We start from the raw sequence: 22,623 nt of genomic DNA on the forward strand, positions 1-22,623 counted from the left end.
TTCAAGAAGCGGTGCAGCCAACTCAATACTTAACAACACAGAACCATAACAGTGATACAGACTGTTAACGTCACTAAACAGCTTTACCTACCTACCGCCTAGTTGCAAGAGCGTTTTCTCGCTAAAACTGTGTTTTTTTAGGAGGTTTTACGTGTCATGTCGTTTAGCTATGCTGCTAAAGTCAAGTCGACTCTGGAAAACACGCGGCAGATTTGATTGAGTGACATCTCAGGTGACACAGGTAACCAAGGTCAACGAGGTGAGATGGACAGGTCATTTATGGCCAAATCACGAGTTTGATTGTGCCAACTATTAGACGAAGGTTAGCTTTCTTTGCTGTGACTGAAGGATAGCTGATTCACTTAGTGGAAATGTAGTTAGTTGTCAGTCGCTTTGGATGAAGGCGTCTGTCTGCTAAATGCCAAACATGTAATGTAATGTAATGTTTATAAGCTTGTCAGATGTTGTGTATTATGGCGCTTTTCCACTATCGGGCCCGGCTCGGGTCAGCTCGCTTCGGCACGCTTTTGAACAGTTGTGCTGTGTCTTTCATCAGATGCAGCGCAGAACTCGCACCGCTGTGGTCTACCACGAGGAGAAGTCCACGGACGATGAGGCTGAAGACGAACCGTGAGTGTCTCTTTTAGTTATTAAGAATGGTCTACTTACTTAGTCGGGCTCAGGGATGCAATGGATTCGGTGAGTAATCCCCACTACTCTACACTAACACAGTGGTGCAAACTTGTCACCTTTAGGTGAAATTCGCCGTTTTCACCTCAAAATAGGTGACCTACGTGAATCATGCAGATCTGCAAAAAAAATATTTGGGGAGGGGGGGGGGGTCTACATCTCATCTCATCCAAGTCACATGATGCCCAAGCTAACATCTTCCTGTCTGTTAAACTCTGCTGCAGTTGAAATAAAACGTCTTAAAAAGTTCTTAAGATGGATGTAGAAACATAAGAAGTAATCAAATAAAATAACATAGAAGTTACTGTATGTCTATGTTTCGATAACTTCTCAACAGGAATTTACAGGGTTCGTTCAAACTATCGTAATTCTTGAACTATATGTGCAATCGAAAAAAATCCAACAGTTTCTGAAAGCACAGAAGTTGCACTCTCTAGCCATTAAGGGGTTATTACGGTAGTTCACCAAAAAAACAAATGCACTGACCTCAAAGTGTCATGGAGTGATTTGAAGAGAAGCAGTATTTTAGCGGTGTTTTATACTTTAGTGAGTTTCTGTACATACAGTATATGTTTGTGATTGTGAAATGTCACAAAGACCATCTAGGCTAGGGTAACCAATCCACCTAAAAGTTTCATCGAGGACGACGATGTAAGTGACGAAGGACTGATTTCTTCTTCTGAACCAGGGTATGGAGGTTAGTTCTAGCGAATTTACCTGATAGAACATCGACATGCTAGAAACACATAACTACACATAATTAGATGATCATTATAAGTATTTAGTGATTGTTAAACTGTTGTTTATTATATCGAGTGGGTACTTTACAACTTCAAGTTTCGTGTTATGAAAAAAACGAGTCGGCGAGTGGTTTGCCCTAGGCTGCGTTCGTAAATTCGCTCTGGAAATCTGATCAGCAGTCATGGAATGCCTCTTGTCCAATCAAATTACTTGGTCCCTTTATGACGTTGAGCCCAGTGCGCAGAGCGAATTTACGAACGCTGCCCGAGACTGTCTCGGGTCCCCCTTTACCTCGCTTTTAACCTGCTGCTACACTGCTTCTATAACATCAGGATCAGACAAAGGGCGAGACTTTCAAAATAATTTTTTTAATGGCTTCTGTGTGCTTTAGACTTGCGTAGAATCGATTTTATTTTTATTTAAAAAGTCCGACCGGAAAATGTATTATTGTCGCCAGACCCACTGCGTGGGAATACGACGCGTGCAGATGAGAGACAACATATAAAACAAAACTTATCGCACACTTATTGCTCGTGTAACATTGGTTAAGCTGTGCCCAAAACCCCGATATTTTGCCACGTGAAATGATAAGACAAGAGGCCTCGATACGATAATCGCCGTAGGAGGCGATTCGACTGTAGGCATGTGAAGTTAGAATTTCTTCAAACTTGCAGTGGTAGCAACGGTATGTGTGGTTTAGTAAATATAGTGTGTGTGTGTGTGTGTGTGTGTGTGTGTGTGTGGACCTCCTGTGAGAGGTGTGTGTGTGCCATATCTCAGTATGTAGGCTATGCAGTGTAAGTGAGTGTGAGTAAGTGTGTGAGTTTATTCTGTTATTTATGCTATTATATCTAATGTGTTGAGAAGCAATGGAAATGAATCAAGAAATTGATAGAGTAGGCTAACTTACATTATCATTGTTCTATATGCAACAGAACAGATCACCCAGCATTGCTAATGAAAATAATCAACGAATGTGAGTCTAATACCAATACTTGCTCAATAGGTCTTAAAATCTATTAAAAGTGGTCTTATAAAGGTCTTAAATGTAACTTGTTGAAACCTGCAGGAACCCGCATAATTATTTTGAGAACAGGTTGCTTACATTAATTATGAGGGTGTTAAGGTCAGGGCCATCTTACACCTTACACGCGCATCATTGTTAGACCACTGTTAATGATAGAGCTAACCATCTACGGGCAAAAAAAAAGTGTCACCTTTTTGGACCATCGCCAGTTTGCACCCCTGTAACTAGGTAGTAGTGGGGATTACTCACCGCCGCATCAATGTAATCGATAGTTGACTAAGTGAATCATTCAAGTAAGTGAATCATCTATCCACCACACTAGTCATGGCAGGAAAAAGTAATCTACGCTCAGGCTGGGGACTTTTTTTAATGACACAGGAGACATAATAATAATAATAATAAAAACGTTTTATTTGTATAGCGCTTTTCCTACAAACTTTGCAGCTCAAGTTCTCAAAGTGCTCAGAAACAGTACAGGGGGATAGTAGCTGTTTAAGGAGAAACGGTACAGGGGGGTAGTAGATGTCTCAGGAGAAACAGTACAGGGGGGTAGTAGATGTCTCAGGCGAAACAGTACAGGGGGGTAGTAGATGTTTAAGGAGAAACGGTACAGGGGGGTAGTAGATGTCTCAGGAGAAACAGTACAGGGGGGTAGTAGATGTTTAAGGAGAAACAGTACAGGGGGGTAGTAGATGTCTCAGGAGAAACAGTACAGGGGGGTAGTAGATGTTTAAGGAGAAACAGTACAGGGGGGTAGTAGATGTCTCAGGAGAAACAGTACAGGGGGTTAGTAGATGTCTCAGGAGAAACAGTACAGGGGGGTAGTAGATGTCTCAGGAGAAACAGTACAGGGGGTTAGTAGATGTCTCAGGAGGGACAGTTAAGGTGTAGCCTGAAGAGATGGGTCTTCAGTCTCCAACGGAAGACGAGGAGTGATTCTGCAGTTCTGACAGCCGTGGGAATCTCGTTCCAACAGCGGGGTGCCAGTATAGTGAAGAGACGTGACCGGGCAGCGTGACCGGACAGACGTTAACATGGGCTGTGTGGCTGCTCTAACCTGTTACCATGGGCTGTGTGGCTGCTCTAACCTGTTAACATGGGCTGTGTGGCTGCTCTAACCTGTTAACATGGGCTGTGTGGCTGCTCTAACCTGTTTACATGGGCTGTGTGGCTGCTCTAACCTGTTAACATGGGCTGTGTGGCTGCTCTGACCTGTTAACATGGGCTGTGTGGCTGCTCTAACCTGTTAACATGGGCTGTGTGGCTGCTCTAACCTGTTAAACAAGAGGTTCCGCGACGCACGCGCAGGATGTGTGTCCCGGGCTTGACTTAACTCTCTCGGACCAGAAGGGAGCGGGAGATTAAAACAAAACAAGGGTGACCGTTTCCCCACTAAATGTCATCCTATTCCATAACTCTCTCCTGCTATGCGACCACCAGTTCTCTAACCAGCCTGTGCCGTTCCCAGCTCACACCCCCAGGCGGAGGCCAGCGACGAAGAGACCGGTGAGGAGTGGAAGCCGGCGGAGCCCAAGCGGCCGGCGAGAGCCCCCCCAGGAGAGAAGAGACCGCCGGTGAAGAGACCTGCCAAACCAAAGGAACCTAAAGTGCCCAAACCTCCTAAGGAACCTAAAGTGCCCAAGCCCAGAGCCCCACGCAAACCTGCGGCAGAGAGGAAGCCTCGAGTCCCCAAAGCCCCTGGAGCCCCCAAAGCACCCCGAGCCCCTCGAGCACCTAAGGCCAGTAAAGAGAGTGAGGGGGTGCAGTGCCCCCCGGTGGGAGGGGATGGGGGGGGCAGTCACACTAACACCATGGACCCCCCAGGGGCAGAGGCTCAGCAGACTGCCAGGGTCAAGGAGGAGGTAAGAATATCTGAATATCAGACACACACACAGACACACACACAGACACACACACACACACACACACACACACACACACACACACACACACACACACACACACACATACGGTGTCAGTGTGTGTTCCTTGTTTTGGTTCCAGAATTACACACGTTGGTTGCTATGAAACAATCTCCTTATGGTAATTTCATGTTCTGTATGTGGATTTTCTCAAGTGGTTCCTGAATACTGATTCAGCTATAAGACCTTAAAGCACTGTTGTTACACTGTTGTTACACTGTTGTTACACATAGTGACTCAGGAACACGGCAATAACTAAAGGCCCTCACATAGTCGAGCGGACAGTCCGCTGGGGAAGCTCAACATTTCCTCCTTCTCTCCTCTACTTCTCCTCCTCCTCCTCCTCCTCCTCCTCCTCCTCCTCTCCTACTCATGTCTTACTCCTTCTCTGGCTGTCTTTCAGAGGCTGTCCTTCGCGGTGCCTGAAGGACTCTCTGGTGACGGGGGGGGGGCTGGGGGCCCCTCCTCCTCCTCCAGCCATCAGCCCCCTGGGGTGAAGAAGGAGGAGCCAGAGGACTTCACGTTTGACGAGCCGTCTCTGAAGAGACAGAAGACCACCAGTGCCCCCCAAGGGAGGGCCACCAAAACGGCCACCTCAGGGCGGGGCTTGGGAGTCGACCTCGAAATGAACTGGGACCCTGTGGACGTAAGTCACCTGATCATCTCACAACCCGGAAGTTGAATGAATGAATGAATGAATGAATGAATGAATGGTCTTTATTGTCATTGATATTAGGGGTGTAACGATACATCGATTCACATCGATACATCGATTCATTGACTAATGATCTGATTACATCGACGCAATGTAAAAACATCGATCTATATCGTCATCTTAAAGATACACCTTTATTTTGAAATGGCACATTCTGCGTGACTGTCACCATTTCCGTGCAGTCTGCTCGGTTGGGAAAACTCAACATGTTGACTGACGCTGGCTGCGTTCGTCAAACACGCTCTGGAAATCTGATCAGCACTCGCCTCTTGTCCAATCAAATGACTTGACGTTGAACCCAGTGTTGCGCTCCGGCGCTCTCAGAGCGAGTTGACGAACGCAGCCCACATGTTACTGACGCTGTCAGCCAGTCAAACGCGGACTCCCAAACCCCACCTCTCCTCTCCTCTCTGCTCTGAGCTGTCCTTCCAAACCCACGTTGCGCTAGCCTGCCTAGCTTAGTTAGCTAACGTTAGCTACAATAACTTTGCGAATAAAACAAACAACAAGCACCGTGTGTTCCTCACAGCCCACCACAGGGACACATCTACCTCCACGTCCACTGGGCTGCTACAGGCCAACTAGCCGCACAGACACACATATTCACAACACTGCATGCTAACAGAAGTTAAGCTAAAGCAGCTAACGTGTGTTTTTTTGGGGGGAAAGGTAGGGTCGGGGAGGGGATACAACTTATACACACAAACAGACACGCACACACACACGCACACAACATGATATCGCGTCATATCGATCATATCGTCATATCGATCTTGAATCGAATCGAATCGAAATCGTATCGTGACTGACATTGTGATATCGTCAAACATTGTATCGTCATACAAACAAATCGATATAATATCGTATCGTGATGAAGCTGGTGATTTACACCCCTAATTGATATAGTACAGGTACCAAACAACGAAATTTGGGAGGGGGGGCTCCCCTGGTGCTAGGAAAAAAAAAACTAAAAACAAGAAGGGAAAAGAGCTGGTTTACATAAATAAAGGCTATGTACACTATCCACTATACTATACTATACAAATAAAACACTGTGCTGTACTCTATGCTATGCTATACCTATTCTAACATTTCCTATTCTCTGAACCTTATGTACCCTAGGGTTGTCATATTGCACATAGTGTTATTGCACATTCATTCTGTTCCAGTTCATATCTGGATTGAGATTCTGGGGGAGTAGGAAGTAGACACCGCGGACAGGAAGCTGTCAGTGAGTCTCCTCCCCTCTAAGGTTTTTGCTGAGCCCCTCGCGATGCCCCTCCCCTTTCCTTGGGCTCTCTGTCCACAACGCAACGTTACACATTATTACACAAAATAAAAAAAAACACGAGTTAGCTGAAGATGTTCCCATCATTTTGTGGGTGAGCAGTGTGCCTTCAATTCCCTGTTTGAAAGGAAATTCTGATTCTGATTCCCCTTTTAAGTTAACGGAGGGTCTGATTTAATAAGACTAGTCACCTGATTATCATCCCTAGTTCCAATTGGCTCATCATCCCCCTCTCTCCGCGCCCTGCAACTCTCCCCCTGGTGGTTTCTGTTAGGCAGAACACTGAGGGCTGCTGTCCTGGACACAGGCTAAGACAGTCTGGGACTAAATCACCCCTTCAATGTCTGTTGAAAATGCTTTTTAGATCAGAAGTTTAGCTTAATCTTAAATCCATGAAATTGGCCCTGATTTTCTTTCGGTGATGACCCCTCCTGATGAGTGTGTATCTGTGTGTATGCGCGTGTGCGTGTGCGTGTGCGTGCATGGAGTCTGTTCTGACGATGTCTGTTTTCTCTCTGTGTGTGTGTGTGTGTGTGTGTGTGTGTGTGTGTCAGTTGCTGTGTGAGAGGACGGGCGTGGAGGGCTGGGTGTGTGTGAACATCTCCCAGATGTTCAGAGAGGAGAACACCATCCCCTTCATGGTGCGCTACAGGAAGGACATGATCAACCACATGGACGCAGACGGTGTCAGAGACGTCCAGCTGGCCCTGGAGGAGATCTGGTAGGGGACTGTGTGTGTGTGTGTGTGTGTGTGTGTGTGTGTGTGTGTGTGTGTGTGTGTGTGTGTGTGAGTGTGAGAGTGAGAGTGAGAGAGAGAGAGATTTGAGATTTAAGATTTTCTTTATTCACCTTTGAAAACATACAGGTTATTTCATTTACTTCATAAGAAAAACAAAACCATCAAAATCTATTTTTTTTCCGAAATATAGAAAATAAAAAACAACCGTAAAAATGAAGCACCAGCAGCCCTTGTTGCAAAGAACATAAAACTTCCCCAATACCCCAAATACTCATAAAAGCATCTAAATTGTCAGTCAACTGGTAAAAGACAAACTCCAGCCTGAGGCGTGCTGCCAGCAATCCACACATCATTAGGAGTGGGTCTACTGACCCCTGACCCTGGATACAATTCTTTCTCGTTTTCCATATGGCCAGTTTCGCCACTCCTGATAAATAATTTAATAAAACATGTAAAAACCTTTTTGCCGCCGAATATCGTGGACCATAGATAAAAAGTTTAAAAGAAAAAACAGTTCCCAACCCCATAAAAAACTCCTCCAGCTTACTAAAAATGCCCCTCAGTCTTGGACACTGGATAAAAAGGTGCTGTAACGACTCCCCTGCTGAGCAAAACGGGCAGTCCTCAACTATGTCTGGGTTCAAGTGCACCAGATGTCTATTGGTGGCTATGGCCCCATGTATAATCCTCCACTGGAGGTCACCTGTCCGTTTTTCACAGGGGGACTTGTACAGGGACCTCCAGCAGCCTTTCGGGGAAGAGTCTGGAGCGAAGAACTCAGTCCACCTCGATGCCTCGATCCCCGCCAAGGAACCCAAGTGTGAGACCTTCACACAGCTGTAATATACCGCCTTCTTGCTTAACGTCTCAAATTCCCCCAACTCCGGGGTTGTAAAAGACAGTAGCCCCCCTCCTTCCTGCCACTCGCCAACAGCAGGGGAGACAAACAAAGGCGGAAACACATACTCCCACTCATCATCCCATTGGTCAGATAAAGTACGGTTTTCAGCAAATGCTCTTAGGGGCTCCGGCAGGGATGCACAGACCTCCTCCACCAACCTCTCGAGTACTCTGACGGATCTGATGTGAGTTTTCTCTGCCAGCTGTTGTATGGATAAGGTCACCAAGTGGCCCAGTTTCACAACACCGGCCTCCCTCAGGCTGGACCGCAGGCTGGCAGAGGCCAAGATGGGTGTTCTTATGAGGGCATTATACAGCAATGTCTCCTCAAACAACCACATCTCAGGTGTTATTGCTGTACCTCTGTGGACCTTAACAACTTGCCAAGCCTGCAGGACCGACGTATAGAAGGACATCAGCCCAGTAAGGTCCACTAGCTCAAGCTGGAGCAGGAACAGCTGGTAATCATAGCCAAGGCGACCAGCCCTCCTCATCAGAAGACGGGCTGTATCCCGCCAGCTCATTCCAAAGTTATAAATCATTCTTTGCGCTGCCTGCAGCCTGAAGGCCCTCATCCTGCCAGCAATGTCTATAAGGCCCTGCCCCCCTTCCTCCACTGGAAGGTACAATGCAGGGGCCTTAATCCAATGCTGGCCTGACCAGAAAAAACTCACCACCGTCCTCTGTATCTCCTCGACCAGGCCCCTTGGTGGAGTTAGAACGGTCAGTCTGTGCCATAAGGTCGAGGCGACCAAGTTGTTAACGACCAGAACTCTCCCCCTATATGACAGCTGTGGTAACAGCCATTTCCACCTAGACAATCTGGTGCACACCTTCTCCACAACACCTTCCCAGTTCTGCCTCTGAAACTCCTCCGTACCAAAAAACAAACCTAAAACCCTCATACCTGCTCTTCCCCATTTAAGCCCCCCCGGCAGACTGGGAACTGCCCTATCCCGCCATTGTCCTACCTGCAAGGCCTCACTCTTCTCCCAGTTTACTTTTGCAGAGGAGGCCTTTTCATAAAAACCTAAAACCTCAACTAAAAACTCTACATCCCTCTGCTCCTTTATAAAAACCCTCACATCATTAGCATACGCTGACACCACTAAGGGTGGGCTCTGTGGTAGCCCCGGTAGGGAGAGCCCTGTAAGACCATTCCTGAGTTTATTTAAAAATGGTTCAATTACCAGGGAGTATAACATCCCAGAGAGGGGGCAGCCCTGTCTGATCCCCCTCTCCACAGGAATAGGACAGCTCAGCCCGCCCCCCACCTTAACCATACAAGACGTATATGGCGTCCTTATACAATCATTTTATAAATGCTAAAAAAAACTCCCCAAATCCAAAAGCCCTCAGTGTGGAAAATAAAAAAACATGGTCAACACGATCAAAGGCCTTCTCTTGATCAAGAGATCTACGTGATCTACGTTTGCCGTAGTTGTTTTTCCGGGTTCAGAGCACGCTGGCGTCCGCGTTGTGACTGCCGCTTCTGTTTCCCGGTCCTGTCTTTTTGTATCCTGTCTTTTTGTATCCTGTCCTGTCTTTTTGTATCCTGTCTTTTTGTATCCTGTCCTATCCTTTTTGTATCCTGTCCCGCCGACCTCCGCTGCCTTCCCCCCCGCCATCTCCCGCCTCTCACCGCCTTCACTACCGGACTGCAGTACTCACCGCCTTCACTACCGGACTGCAGTACTCACCGCCTTCACTACCGGACTGCAGTACTCACCGCCTCATCGTTCCTGTCCCCCGGCTCTGTGTTGCCGACCGACCCGCTGCGCGCCGCTCTCAGACATCGCTGGCCTGGCCGTGCTGTGCTACTACCCTCGTCCCGGGAGGTAGCCACCGCTCCCTCCCCGGTTCGGGGGTTGCCATCTCCGCAGGTGAGTGTCGGTCCTTCCCAGCCTTCACTCACTGCTGCGCGATTTGGTCGCTGGCATGGCACGGCTAGGCTGGCCGGCCGCGCGGGTTCGGTCCCAGGCTGGCAATACTGATGACAACGGCAACGGCGGCACCGCGCTGTCGCTCTGGTTCACTCCCTGTCGTTTTGCCCTGGACTCCCGGCCATCTCACCTGCCCCCCACCTCCCCCTGCCCTTCTCTCGTCTCACCTACACTCACTGAACCACAACCATCGCCTCCCTGCTGCTGCTGCCACCAAGGCAGGCATTCTCCGCTGCCGCCGCCACATCCATTGAGGCTCCCAGCAACATCAACACCGGACTCTACACCACCCCCCCCCCCCCCCCCCTCCCCGTTCACTGACTCTGTGTTCCATGTTACTTGTTGTTGTTACTTGTTGTTTTTGTGTTTCCCCATGTGTATCCTATATTGTCAGCGTCTTTGAGCCTCGGAAAAGCGCTATATAAATTTAATAAATTATTATTAAGAGATAAAACACCAACATCCAAATCATACATTTTACACATATCTAAAACATCTCTCATTAAAAACAGATTGTCCATTATAGTCCTATCCGGGATGCAATATGACTGGTCTTTCTGCACCAGTATTCCCAGATAGACTTTTAGTCTGTTCGCCAACACCTTCGACAGCAATTTATAATCTGTGCATAAAAGTGCCACAGGTCTCCAGTTTTGAATCAGGGCCAAGTCTCCTTTTTTTGGGAGTAGAGAGAGTGCTGCCCGCCGGCAGGACGCCGGTAAGACACCCCCCCTAACACACTCCTGTAGGACCTCCAAAAAGTCTGTCCTCAACCAGCTCCAGAAGTGTTTATAAAAGTCTGCAGGCAACCCATCTATGCCTGGAGCGCGACCAGGTGCTAACTGTCCCACAGCAGCAGTGAGCTCCTCCAGGCTGATCGTGGTGTCCAAGGCAGAGACCTCCTCCCTCCCCAACTGGGGCAATCCCTGCAGAAGCTCTGCTGAAGCTCCTGCATCGGAGTCCTCCGCCCTGTAGAGGGCAGTATAAAAGCCTACGGCATGCTTCCTCATCTCAGCCGGTTCGGTGGTCAACCTCCCATCTTGGAGCTGGAGGCATACCATCTGCTTAGTCTGAGCCACAGATTTTCTAAATTAAAAAAGAAGGAGCTAGGTGCATCCATGTCTTTGATCCTCATAAAACGTGCCCTCACCATAGCTCCCTTCACCCTCTCACATAAAATCCTGCTGAGCTCTTTCTTTTTCTTATTTAAAAAATCCCCATCAAAACCCCCCCCTGAGACCACCCTCAATGTCTTTGATCTCCTGCTCTAGCGTCTGAATGGCTGCCTTGACCCTACTGGTTGAGTGAGCAGAAAACCCGGATGTTTGTTTTCCCTACCTCCCACCACTGGCTTAAAGAGTCAAACTCTTCCTTCCTGCCCTTCCATATCTCCCAAAACATTTTAAATTTTTCACAAAATAAATTATCTATAATTTAACATTAAAATGCCAATAAAAACTACACTTTGTGTTGGGGGAAAGATAAAAGTCTATGGTGACGAGGTGATGATCCGTAAAACCAACAGGGTAGATAAAACTGTTCAATAATTTAGGGCTAAAAACACGTGATACATAAAATCTAATCTAGCTGCACTAATGATCCCATCGTTTATCCTCACCCATGTGTACTGTCTAACTTGTGTATTCTTTATTCTCCATACATCCACTAAGTCTGCCTGTTTAATAATCCTAGCCAACTGTGTGGAAGACTGTAGATGGGGTTCCTCACTGGTCCTATCTAGTGTGAAATCCACCGTGCAGTTCCAATCCCCTCCTAAAATGATGCATTCCTCCCGCCCACACTGCTGTAAGGCAGTCTCTCTGAGCCCTGATTGGGAGCATAACTATTAATAAAACAAAAACTGACCTCACCAATCTCAGCCCTGACCATCTGAACCCTCCCCATTACTATTTCAACACTGGAAGTTACTTTTACAGCCATTCCAGGTGCGAACAACACAGCCACCCCAGCACTTGTATTAGTACCATGGCTTAAAAAATACTGACCCCTCCACATTAAACCCCACTCCACTTCGTTTTCTATGTTGCTGTGTGTTTCCTGTAAAAACAAAACATCTAATCTTTTTTGTTCACACAGTTCGGACACTAAAGCCCTCTTCTGTCTATCCCTCCCGCCATTCATGTTCAAAGAACCAACCCTTAACCCGTGCATGGAGAAGAGAGGCTGAAAACCAGTGAACAGACAGAGAAAACAGATGGAAAAGAAAACACACCAAGTGAAACAGCATCATATTTTCCATTTATTTAGATTTGCCCAATTTCTTTACCTTCTTCACCTTCCTCATCGCGGTGACATGCTTTCGTAGCCTAAAACGTTTTTTTTCATCCAAGTCATCAAGACTAACCCGCTTTTGCAACGTCAGCACAGTCCTTATACATTTCTCACTGTTGGGAAAATACTCATTCACCCTGTTCATTTTTTTTCCGTATGTTGCATCAAGGAACATGTTGATTTCCTCCAACGTATACATGTCACCTTGTGAGTCAACTACTGAAAATTCTGACTCAACGTCAGAAACAAAATCCATCTCCTCGATATTGAGGTTCTCATTGACGGCCGGCTCGGCCGCCTCTCCCTCACCCTGCTGTGCAGCCACCCCTCCGCTACCAGCACCACTCGCGACTGGGCAGTCTGCTCCTACTGCAGGTTTATCTGTCCCAGCGCGAACCTCCTGTTCTGCAGCCTCTACCGGCTCCCCCTGCCCTCCCTCCTCTACCGGCTCCCCCTGCCCTCCCTCCCCACTCGGCCCTTCCCCTGCATCCAACTCGGCCTGCACATCACCCGCCCTCCGCTCCTCCTGTCCTCCCTGCCCACTCATGCCTGCCTCCACTTCGGGCAGCACACCCGCTGCCTCCCGCTGACCTTCTCCCGCCTCTACCTCCGCCAGCACCACACCCGCCCCCCACGACTGTGTGGGGGAAAGCAGAAACATGAACACCTGTCTCCTTAAGGACTGGACATGTCTTAGCTTCTCGTCCTTACACCCTAACCCGACACTTCTGAACCCACTCGCTATTTTCCCGAAACGCTGCAACTCTCTCTCCAGCGCTTCATTGGGTATAAACGGGGGGACACCTGAAATCGTGATCCTGGTTGACGGCTGGGCCAACGGGGAAACGGACACATATAAATCATTAATGACAATGCCATTCTCAACTAATTGATGAACAAAGCGCTCCTCTTTCAAAAAAACAACTACCGCTTTGTTCATCCGTGAAGCGTAAGTCAGGTTTCCATGCCCGACAACAGCGCCCACAATGAGTAAAACCTCCTCTACACTGACGCCCGGGACGCCATTAGCGCACAAACAAACAAAAAAACTAACAAAAACCTAAACCCTAACCCCAACCCTAACCCCGCACAAACTAAAGAATATACGATCTATACCATATACTGAAAAACTACATAAGAAAAAGATCAAAGAGAAAAACCTTGCAAAAGTCGCTCCCACCAAACACTGCACCAGGGTTTCCGTTAACCGGTAATTACCGGTCTTTGTCCGGTAAAATTTGTTGAAGTCCGACAAATTGAAAACTCGTCGGACATAATGTCCGGTGAAAATAATTCCCTCTAAGCACAATTTAATATAATATATTCGTCTTTTTTAAAATAGAAGGAATCAGAATGTGAACTTTAGCGAATTGTATTCAAATTGGCTTCGGGCCACCATTTTCAGCTGAGCACCAAACACACACACAACACTGCCCGAGAGAGAAGGACCCGCCCCCTTTAGTTAGCCCCTTTAGTTAGCCTTCTCTCTCGGGCAGTGTTACACGAGTGTGTGTGTGTTTGGTGCTCAGCTGAAAATGGTGGCCCGAAGCGGAGCGCCTTAACTTTATCGCACAATAACAAGGATAACAAACGAAACGGACAACATTTACACTAAGATGGAGACAAACTTCAGCGATATGATCTAACAGCCGGTCTTCAGGACGACATACAGACCCGTATGACTCCCGAGTCCGATTAAGTATGATTTGACAGGCAGCTAAACGAAATGCCTTCCCAACCAGCGAGACCAGGGGGGTATTCCATCAACGTCGCTAAAGGAAAATCCTGGCTTATTTTTGATAACTCTCGCGAGACTTATCAGAATGTGCCCGGATATTTTTTAGGAACTCTCGCGAGACTTGGTAGACTAAACCTGGATTTTCTTTTAGCGCTGTTGATGGAATACCCCTCTGGTTATAGAAATGACGTTGTTTTATTGATAAAAAAAGGGTAAAACTGGAAAGAGAAAATAGAAAACTCACATTAATCCCAAACAATTTAACAAACTTCAGTTAACGTAATGTGGAGTCCGTTCATTGATCGATGCTGTCTGTTCAGTTCCCAGTGAGGCGCCCGTTCAGCGCTGGACATAATGGCATAGCGCGCATGCGAATCATGTTATATTATTATATATTATATAGCTCGCATCTAATCGTATCGGATGAGAAATAGACATTAAATGGCATATATAGGCCGCTACACAACAGTAATCACCGCGACAAACAGCTATATTATATTTTAATATGATGAATGAATGAATGAATGAATGGACTTTATTGTCATTGCTACAGTACAGGTACCAAACAACGAAATTTAGGAGGGGTGGCTCCCCTGGTGTTAGGAAAGAAAAAAAAGAAAAAAAACTTAAAAATAAAAAATAAAAAAAATAATGATGACCGGAATATCTCACGTTTGTCCGGTAAATCGAAATCTTCCCGGACACGATGTCCGGCGGCAATTTTTTCTAACGGAAACCCTGACCTGCACACTCACCAAACATGGAGAGAGAGAGAGAGAGAGAGAGAGAGAGAGAGAGAGAGAGAGAGAGAGAGAGAGAGAGAGAGAGAGAGAGAGAGAGAGAGAGAGAGAGAGAGAGAGAGAGAGAGAGAGAGAGAGAGAGAGAGAGAGAGAGAGAGAGAGAGAGAGAGAGAGAGAGAGAGAGAGAGAGAGAGAGAGAGAGAGAGAGAGAGAGAGAGAGAGAGAGAGAGAGAGAGAGAGAGAGAGAGAGAGAGAGAGAGAGAGAGAGAGAGAGAGAGAGAGAGAGAGAGAGAGAGAGAGAGAGAGAGAGAGAGAGAGAGAGGGGGGGGGTTGTATATGAAAAGGCTATATCAGGAATGTAATGTATAGGGGGTAATTGTGCATTGTGTCTCTATATAAAATGTTTAACACAATTTTAATATTTTAATTAATATGACCCTCTTTGCACTATACATACTAGAACATGTGTGTCTTCATTCCCATCATATCCCAGTGTTCAGACGACGTTAGGAGTTTGACTGGTCTCCTAACAGTCACCACCAGTCTTTGTTCTTCCAGGCCTCGGCCACTAGAGGGAGCCAGTGGTCTGATTAGAGGCTATCCAGTGTATTGGATCAGGAAACACTAACATAATCATCAATCTGTTGAAGGCTATGTAAGAAAGATGATCAAGTGTGTGTGTGTGTGTGTGCGTGTGTGTGTGCGTGTGTGTGTGTGTTAACTGGTTGTGTTGTGTCTGCAGTGCGCTGGGTAAGAAGGCCCAGTCCATCAGCCAGACTTTGAAGAAGGAGGGGGTTCTGACCACTGGACTGGACCAGGCTCTGAGGAGCTGCCGGAGCGCAGACGAACTGGACCATGTGGTGAGTTAGACCACAACTCGACCATGTGGTGAGTTAGACCAGAAATTAGTATTAAATTAGTATTCTGAGCCGTGACCAGAACTGGACCGCTGTCTGTCTGTCTGTCTGATGTCTGTCTGTCTGATGTCTGTCTGATGTCTGTCTGCTGTCTGTCTGATGTCCGTCTGTCTGTCTGATGTCTGTCTGTCTGTCTGTCTGATGTCCGTCTGTCTGATGTCTGTCTGTCTGATGTCTGTCTGATGTCTGGCTTAGTGGTTGATGATCTTCAAACCGTTTTAGTGGTTCTGTGAAAATGTAGTTATTATGGCAAATGAGACAGTATGTGTAATAGCCTGTGTGTTGTGATAGCCTGTGAGACAGTATTACACTGACACCCCCCCCCCCCCCCCCCTCCCTCCCTCCCCCCTCCCTCCCGGCAGTACGCCCCCTACAAGAAAGGCAGCAAGCTGTCCAAAGCCCGCCGAGCTAAAGAGCTTGGTCTGGAGTCTGCTGCCCTGGCCCTGCTGCATGAACCCCAGAACCTGAACCTCCGATCCTGGGTCAGACCTGGGACTGAAGGTACTGGTCCACACCTGGGTTTGAACGTGGTTCAGGTTCATGTGTCTCAGACGATCTTCATCCATTCATTTACCCACAGTCCTGCACACGGCGTCACAAATGTCTACTTGGAATTTGTCTACGTTTGTTTAAAGAATCCAGCACGCTCCTTGTTGTTGTATTTACTGTATTTATCTATTCTTGTTCTGTCCATGGAATGTAGTGTCTTTCAGAACTGAGAAAAGTGCTATACAAAATACATGCATTGTTATCATTATTATTATGATTATTGATGATGATGATGATGATGATTATGATTATTATGATGATGATGATGATTATTATTATTATTACATGAAATCCACCAAGAGTGTGATTTTAGTCTGTCATCTCAGTGTTGGCCACTAGTGGGCAGCAGAGGTCTTTGTAAAGAGTCCATCATGTGGATGGATGTTGAGGAAAGGGCTACTGTGTGTCCCCCAACTGCCTCCTGTACATTCTGTCCATCGCAGGAGCACAAGACATAGAAAACAGAATGTTGTCTTTACTTTAAAAATGCAGATATGTGTGTGTGTGTGTGTGTGTCCAGTGTCGTCAGTAGAGGAGGTAGCTACAGGTGTGTGTGTTTGTCTCTAACAGTGTGTGTGTGTGTGTGTGTGTGTGTGTGTGTGTGTGTGTGTGTGTGTGTGTGTGTGTCCAGGTCTGTCGTCAGTGGAGGAGGTGGCTACAGGTGTGGAACAGATTCTGGCTGACATGGTGGCGAAGGATGGTGAGACCCTGACCTTCATCAGATCACTGTAAGACCCTTCTCCTCTCCTCTTCTACACTCTCACCCCCCTCTTCTACCCCTCCTCCCTTCATTGTGTGAGAGCTAGGACTGACTGACCAGTGTCAAGAAAGAGATGAAAGAAAGCTTGAAGTCTCAATGTAACCTTTTTTTTTGGTCCTTTGTGTTAACCCTTGCTTCTCTCCCTCCTTCCCTCCTCCCTCCCTCCTTCCTCCCTCCCTCTCTCAGGTGTGACCGTGACATGGTGACGGTGCACTCGTCCGTGTCTAAGACGGCCCTGAAGGAGCAGCAGCAGCAGCAGGGGGGGCCGGGGGGGCCGGGGGGCCAGAAGGGAAAGCCCAAAGACATCGACAAATTCCACCTGTACTGTGACTTCACCAGCGACGTCAGGCGCATACAACACCACCAGGTCAGACACACACACACACACACACACTAACCATACATACACCACCACCAGGTCAGACACACACACACACACACACACACACACACACACACACACACACACACACACACACACACACACTAACCATACATACACCACCACCAGGTCAGACACACACACACACACACACACACACACACTCTAACCATACATACACCACCACCAGGTCAGACACACACACACACACACACACACACACACACTCTAACCATACATACACCACCACCAGGTCAGACACACACACACACACACACACACACACACACACACACTAACCATACATACACCACCACCAGGTCAGACACACACACACACACACACACACACACACACACACACACACTCTAACCATTCATACACCACCACCAGGTCAGACACACACACACACACACACACACACACACACTCTAACCATTCATACACCACCACCAGGTCAGACACACACACACACACACACACACACACACACTCTAACCATACATACACCACCACCAGGTCAGACCCACACACACACACACACACACACACACACACACACACACACACACTCTAACCATACATACATACACCACCACCGGGTCAGACACACACACACACACACACACACACACACTCTAACCATACATACATACACCACCACCGGGTCAGACACACACACACACACACACACACACACACTCTAACCATACATACACCACCACCAGGTCAGACACACACACACACACACACACACACACACACACACACACACACACACACACACACACACACACACACACTCTAACCATACATACACCACCACCAGGTCAGACACACACACACACACACACACACACACACACACGCACAGATGCACACACGCACGCACGGCACCAGTATGTGGCATTTCCACCAGCCTCTGTGTGCCACTTCAGAATGCTAGTCATGTCAGAGGAGGTTAGCCGTGACTAGGGATGTAACGATGCACTCAATTTACCATACGATTCACGATACTGGGTTCACGATAGGATTTTCTCACAGTTTTTTTAACTAAATGAGTTTGCAGACAAATTATGACAGAAAAAAAACATTTTATTTATTTCTCAATACGAAAGACACAAACTTTATTCAAGCGAGCGAGCTAGTATTGCATGTAATCTGCAATCAAGTGTCATGGGCTCAACAAACACAAAAAAATCACTGCATGTTTTAAATTGCACAACGCTATTAGCTACAAGACATTCACAAAAAGCATTCTAATGACTTAAGTAAGTTACGAACAAAGCGGTTGCTGTGGAGCCTCGGTGGAAGAAGGCTGCACCCTGCCTCATCTGACCCAGCACGTGGCTGACGTGGGGTACACTCAACCGCTTGGGTGGCCGAGTTCAACGTGTGGACAAAACACTATAACATGGTGATATTATGTGGTTCTAGCCCGGCCTCTCTCACTTAAATGTCCATATTCTTCCCATTGTCCGAAATAAATATCCCGATACATTTTTCATCTCACCGATTTGAATCGTCACATATTTGTATAGATAATTAACTGCATCGCGATGCATCGTTACATCCCTAGCCGTGACCACTCTCCCTGTCCTCCTCCCTCCCTCCCTCCCTCCCTCCTCTCCCTGCCCCCCCTGTCCCCCCTCCCATGGTTACTCAGAGTTGGTGCCGGGCCACATGTCACACTGTGTCTGTCATGTGCTCTGCCCCCCCACCCCTGAGTAACCTGCTGCCAAAGGAGTGTGTGTGTGTGTGTGGGTGTGCCCCCCCCCCTCCAGTCATTCCCCTGGTCGGCTCCTCTTAACATATGTGACATGTCCCCGCCAACGCGCCGCTGGAATAAGACCTGAGATTGACAGACGCTCTTCTGCTCTGACACACGCTGCTCAGGGCCCCCGGGGGGGGGGGGAGGAAGGGAGGAAGGGATGGGGGGGAGGAGGAGAACAACAGAGGGAGTGAGTGAATGAGTGGTCTTTACAGATGCGTGGCGTGGATGTGTAGTCGTGGCGTCGCTTCGTTGCCTTCGCTCGGGTGCTGATGCGGAGGACCCCCCCCCCCCCCCACACACACACACTTCCCCCCCAAGCCCCGCCCCTCTAAAGCGTTGATGCAGGCGTGGTGTCAGGGAGTGTTAGCTTCCTGCTAGCTGTCAGGTTCAGGACAAAATGAACCTTTTCTAGCCACCGCGTCGCAGGGGGAGAGAGGCATGTGTGTGCGCCACACACACACACACACACACACACACACACACACACACACTCATACACATGCACACACACACACACACACACACACACTCACATGCACGCGCACACGCACACACACACACACACACACTCATACACATGCACACACACACACACACACACTCACATGCACGCGCGCACACACACACACACACACACACTCATACACTCGCACATGCACACACACACACATGCACGCGCGTGCACACACACACACACACTCATACACTCATACACATGCACACACACACACACACACACACTCATACACTCGCACTCGCACATGCACACACACACACACACACCCACTCACACGCGCGCGCACACACACACACACACACACACTCACTCGCACACTGGCCTGTTTCACCTAGCACATTAGCAGCTTGCGTTAGTCAGTCAATGCAGGGCTGCTCTCTACGTCCCGAGATCTCTGCTGTGTTAGAGGAACAGGTCCATCCATCACACGCTCTCATTAACAGTATCATTAAAAAGTCTCATTTCCCCATCGCTTTGGAAACGACTGACTGGCAGCTGAGGTGGTTTGTCTGTATTGGAGGTTGCAGGGTGGTTTGTCTGTAGTGGAGGTTGCAGGGTGGTTTGTCCTCAGGACCTCTGGCTGATGTTGATGCTGCCGTCCCGGTAGAGAGGCGGTTGGACGGTTGGACGGTTGGACGTGTCCTCTGAGGAGCAGGAGGAGGCGGAGGAGGATCTGGGCATCCACATGGCGTGGGGGGGGGCGGGGTCGGCTGTGGCCGGTGTGTTGCCAGGGGCGATAGATGTGTTGTGACAGCGCTGGTGTCAGCCGGTGTGCTGACCGGGACGCCTTGGTTTGATTGTTTAACGTCCGTGTCTCTCTCTCGCACACACACACACACAAACACACCAACAAACACACACACACACACACACACACACGCTGCCACCGCCGATGCCCTCCAGCTGTCACTTCCTGTAGAAGGGTCACAGGAACACTTTGCCTGTTTCACAACACTGACCAACATGATCCTATAGAGGACAGGGTTCTGTCTCTGTAACACACACACATAAACACACACACACACACACACACAAAAATACATACACACATAAACACATGCATGCACATTAGACCACACATACACACATGCAGACACACACACATTTTAATCATTTATTTCTGTCCACATAGAAACAAGTATACAGGGACACAAATACTGAAGGCACAGATGGGATGCATTCACAAACAAACATGGACAATGTCTTTCACATACAACAGGACAAGACTCACGGGTACAAGTAACACCGTCTCCGCCATATTTGGCGGCTGCCAATAATCGCAGAGACAGAGCAATACTTGCTGAGCCTTTTTGCTTCTCCGTTGGACATTCCCAGTAGACGTAGTCCTCTGACAACCAATCTGTGCACATGTCCAAGACTGCCAAAAATAAAGACTAATAGCGTACACCTATAGCCTAGCTCTGAGATGGTGTCTACAAGCTGCATACACTCATAAACACATGCATGCACATTAGACCACACAAAAACACATACACACATGCACACACACACACACACACACACACACACACACACACACACACACACACACACACACACACAGGGGAGTCTGCTTTATACTCTGTGTGTGTTTATGTAAAGTACGTTTATGCACAGTGCTGTTCGTTGGACTCCATCATTTACCACCAAGCACCTGGAGTGTATTGGTTGTAGTGTCTATGTAGTCTTAGGTTGATATGATATGTGACAGGAGCTGGTGAAATCGGAAACAAGTCGGCAACCGACCATATGTTCTGACTTTTATTCAGAAAAAATGTAATAAACAAATTAAAAAGAAAACATTGCAATGCTAGTGTAGGGTAGTGGGAATTACTCACTGAATCCATTGCATTGCAATGTTTTGGCTTGACTGGCGAGTGTGTCGTTGATTTTCAACAATGTTGAAATGTATTTATATTTTTCTGAATAAAAGTCAGAACATTTTGATTGGTTGCCGACTTGTTCCCGGATTCAGCAGCTGGGTAACCTGCTTTATTTTTACAATGCTGTTGCCGATCAAATAGAGTTACTCTATCATGAGTAAATATATCGTTTAATTTGCCTTGAAATGTTCACAATAGTGGCGCTGCCAAGTTCACCGCGTGTAGCGCCAGTCTTCCATTCTGTGGGGAGAACCCTGGGCCAGAAAGCCCCCCCCCCCCCCCCCCCCCCAACACAGAGTGATCCACTAAATCCTGAGTAAACACCAGCTGAAACAGGTCTGTACACGGAAGGCTTACCTTACACTTACTCACATAGAAATTGTTTGTTGTTTGTTGTTGAGTCCATTACGCATTCTCGACTAACCTCCATTCTAAACATGACAGCCTAAAAAGCGATTATTCTGACACCACAATTTATTGTTTGTTTACCCCGGAGTGGAAGTGGCGAGTAGAGATGTCAAAGTCAATTTGAGGCGTTCAGTAGTTAAACGGCTCCATCAGAACCTCTCCAGGACCATTACCATCCAGCGTGCTCAGGAGGAGGATGTGGATGTGAGGCAGGACGCAGGGCTCTAATTGGATGTGCGTCTCTGCGCCGGGTCGCAGGGCCGCCTGGAGAGACTGGGGCGTCCAACGGCTGATTAGATTAACGTCTGTCTGACGGACAGGCAGGTACAGACAGCTGTAGGACTGGAGTTTCGTGTGTGTGTGTGTGTGTGTGTGTGTGTTCAGCAATTATCCCTAATAGAAACATTTAGAAATTCAAAAGAGGTGGAATTTCATTCAATATAATTCAAACAATGTGTTTAACTATATGAAAGGTCCAGAATGTTTGAAGATTCTGGCATTTGTATCTTTTTAGTTTCCTAGTCATATTAATAATATATCATATGAATAATATTTATAGAAATATTTTATAGAAATAAAAGAGATGCAAAATGTATTTCATAGGAAATTATTTATTGTCAAATAATAACAGGGTTAGGGTATTTTCTTTTCCACAAATATCATAATTTCTAATTATTATATATTTTTTTGCTTAAAAA

At 47.4% G+C, this 22,623-nt stretch overlaps 1 protein-coding gene across 1 annotated transcript in view; it reads left to right on the forward strand.

Moving 5' to 3' along the window:
- Positions 1–556: 556 nt before the first annotated feature.
- Positions 557–22,623, forward strand: part of srbd1 (S1 RNA binding domain 1) — a gene marked incomplete at its 5' end in the record, with an annotated part of 73,978 nt that continues 51,911 nt past the window's right edge. Inside the window, 8 exon segments of the mRNA XM_080528749.1 lie at positions 557–630; positions 3,927–4,320; positions 4,784–5,026; positions 6,938–7,104; positions 15,478–15,595; positions 16,015–16,153; positions 16,833–16,929; positions 17,148–17,328. Of these exon segments, the coding sequence (XP_080384875.1) occupies positions 557–630; positions 3,927–4,320; positions 4,784–5,026; positions 6,938–7,104; positions 15,478–15,595; positions 16,015–16,153; positions 16,833–16,929; positions 17,148–17,328 (1,413 nt within the window).

This window comes from Nansenia antarctica (assembly GCF_963989245.1).
Source record: "Nansenia antarctica genome assembly, chromosome: 1".
In the NCBI taxonomy this organism is placed as follows: Eukaryota; Metazoa; Chordata; class Actinopteri; order Argentiniformes; family Microstomatidae; genus Nansenia; species Nansenia antarctica.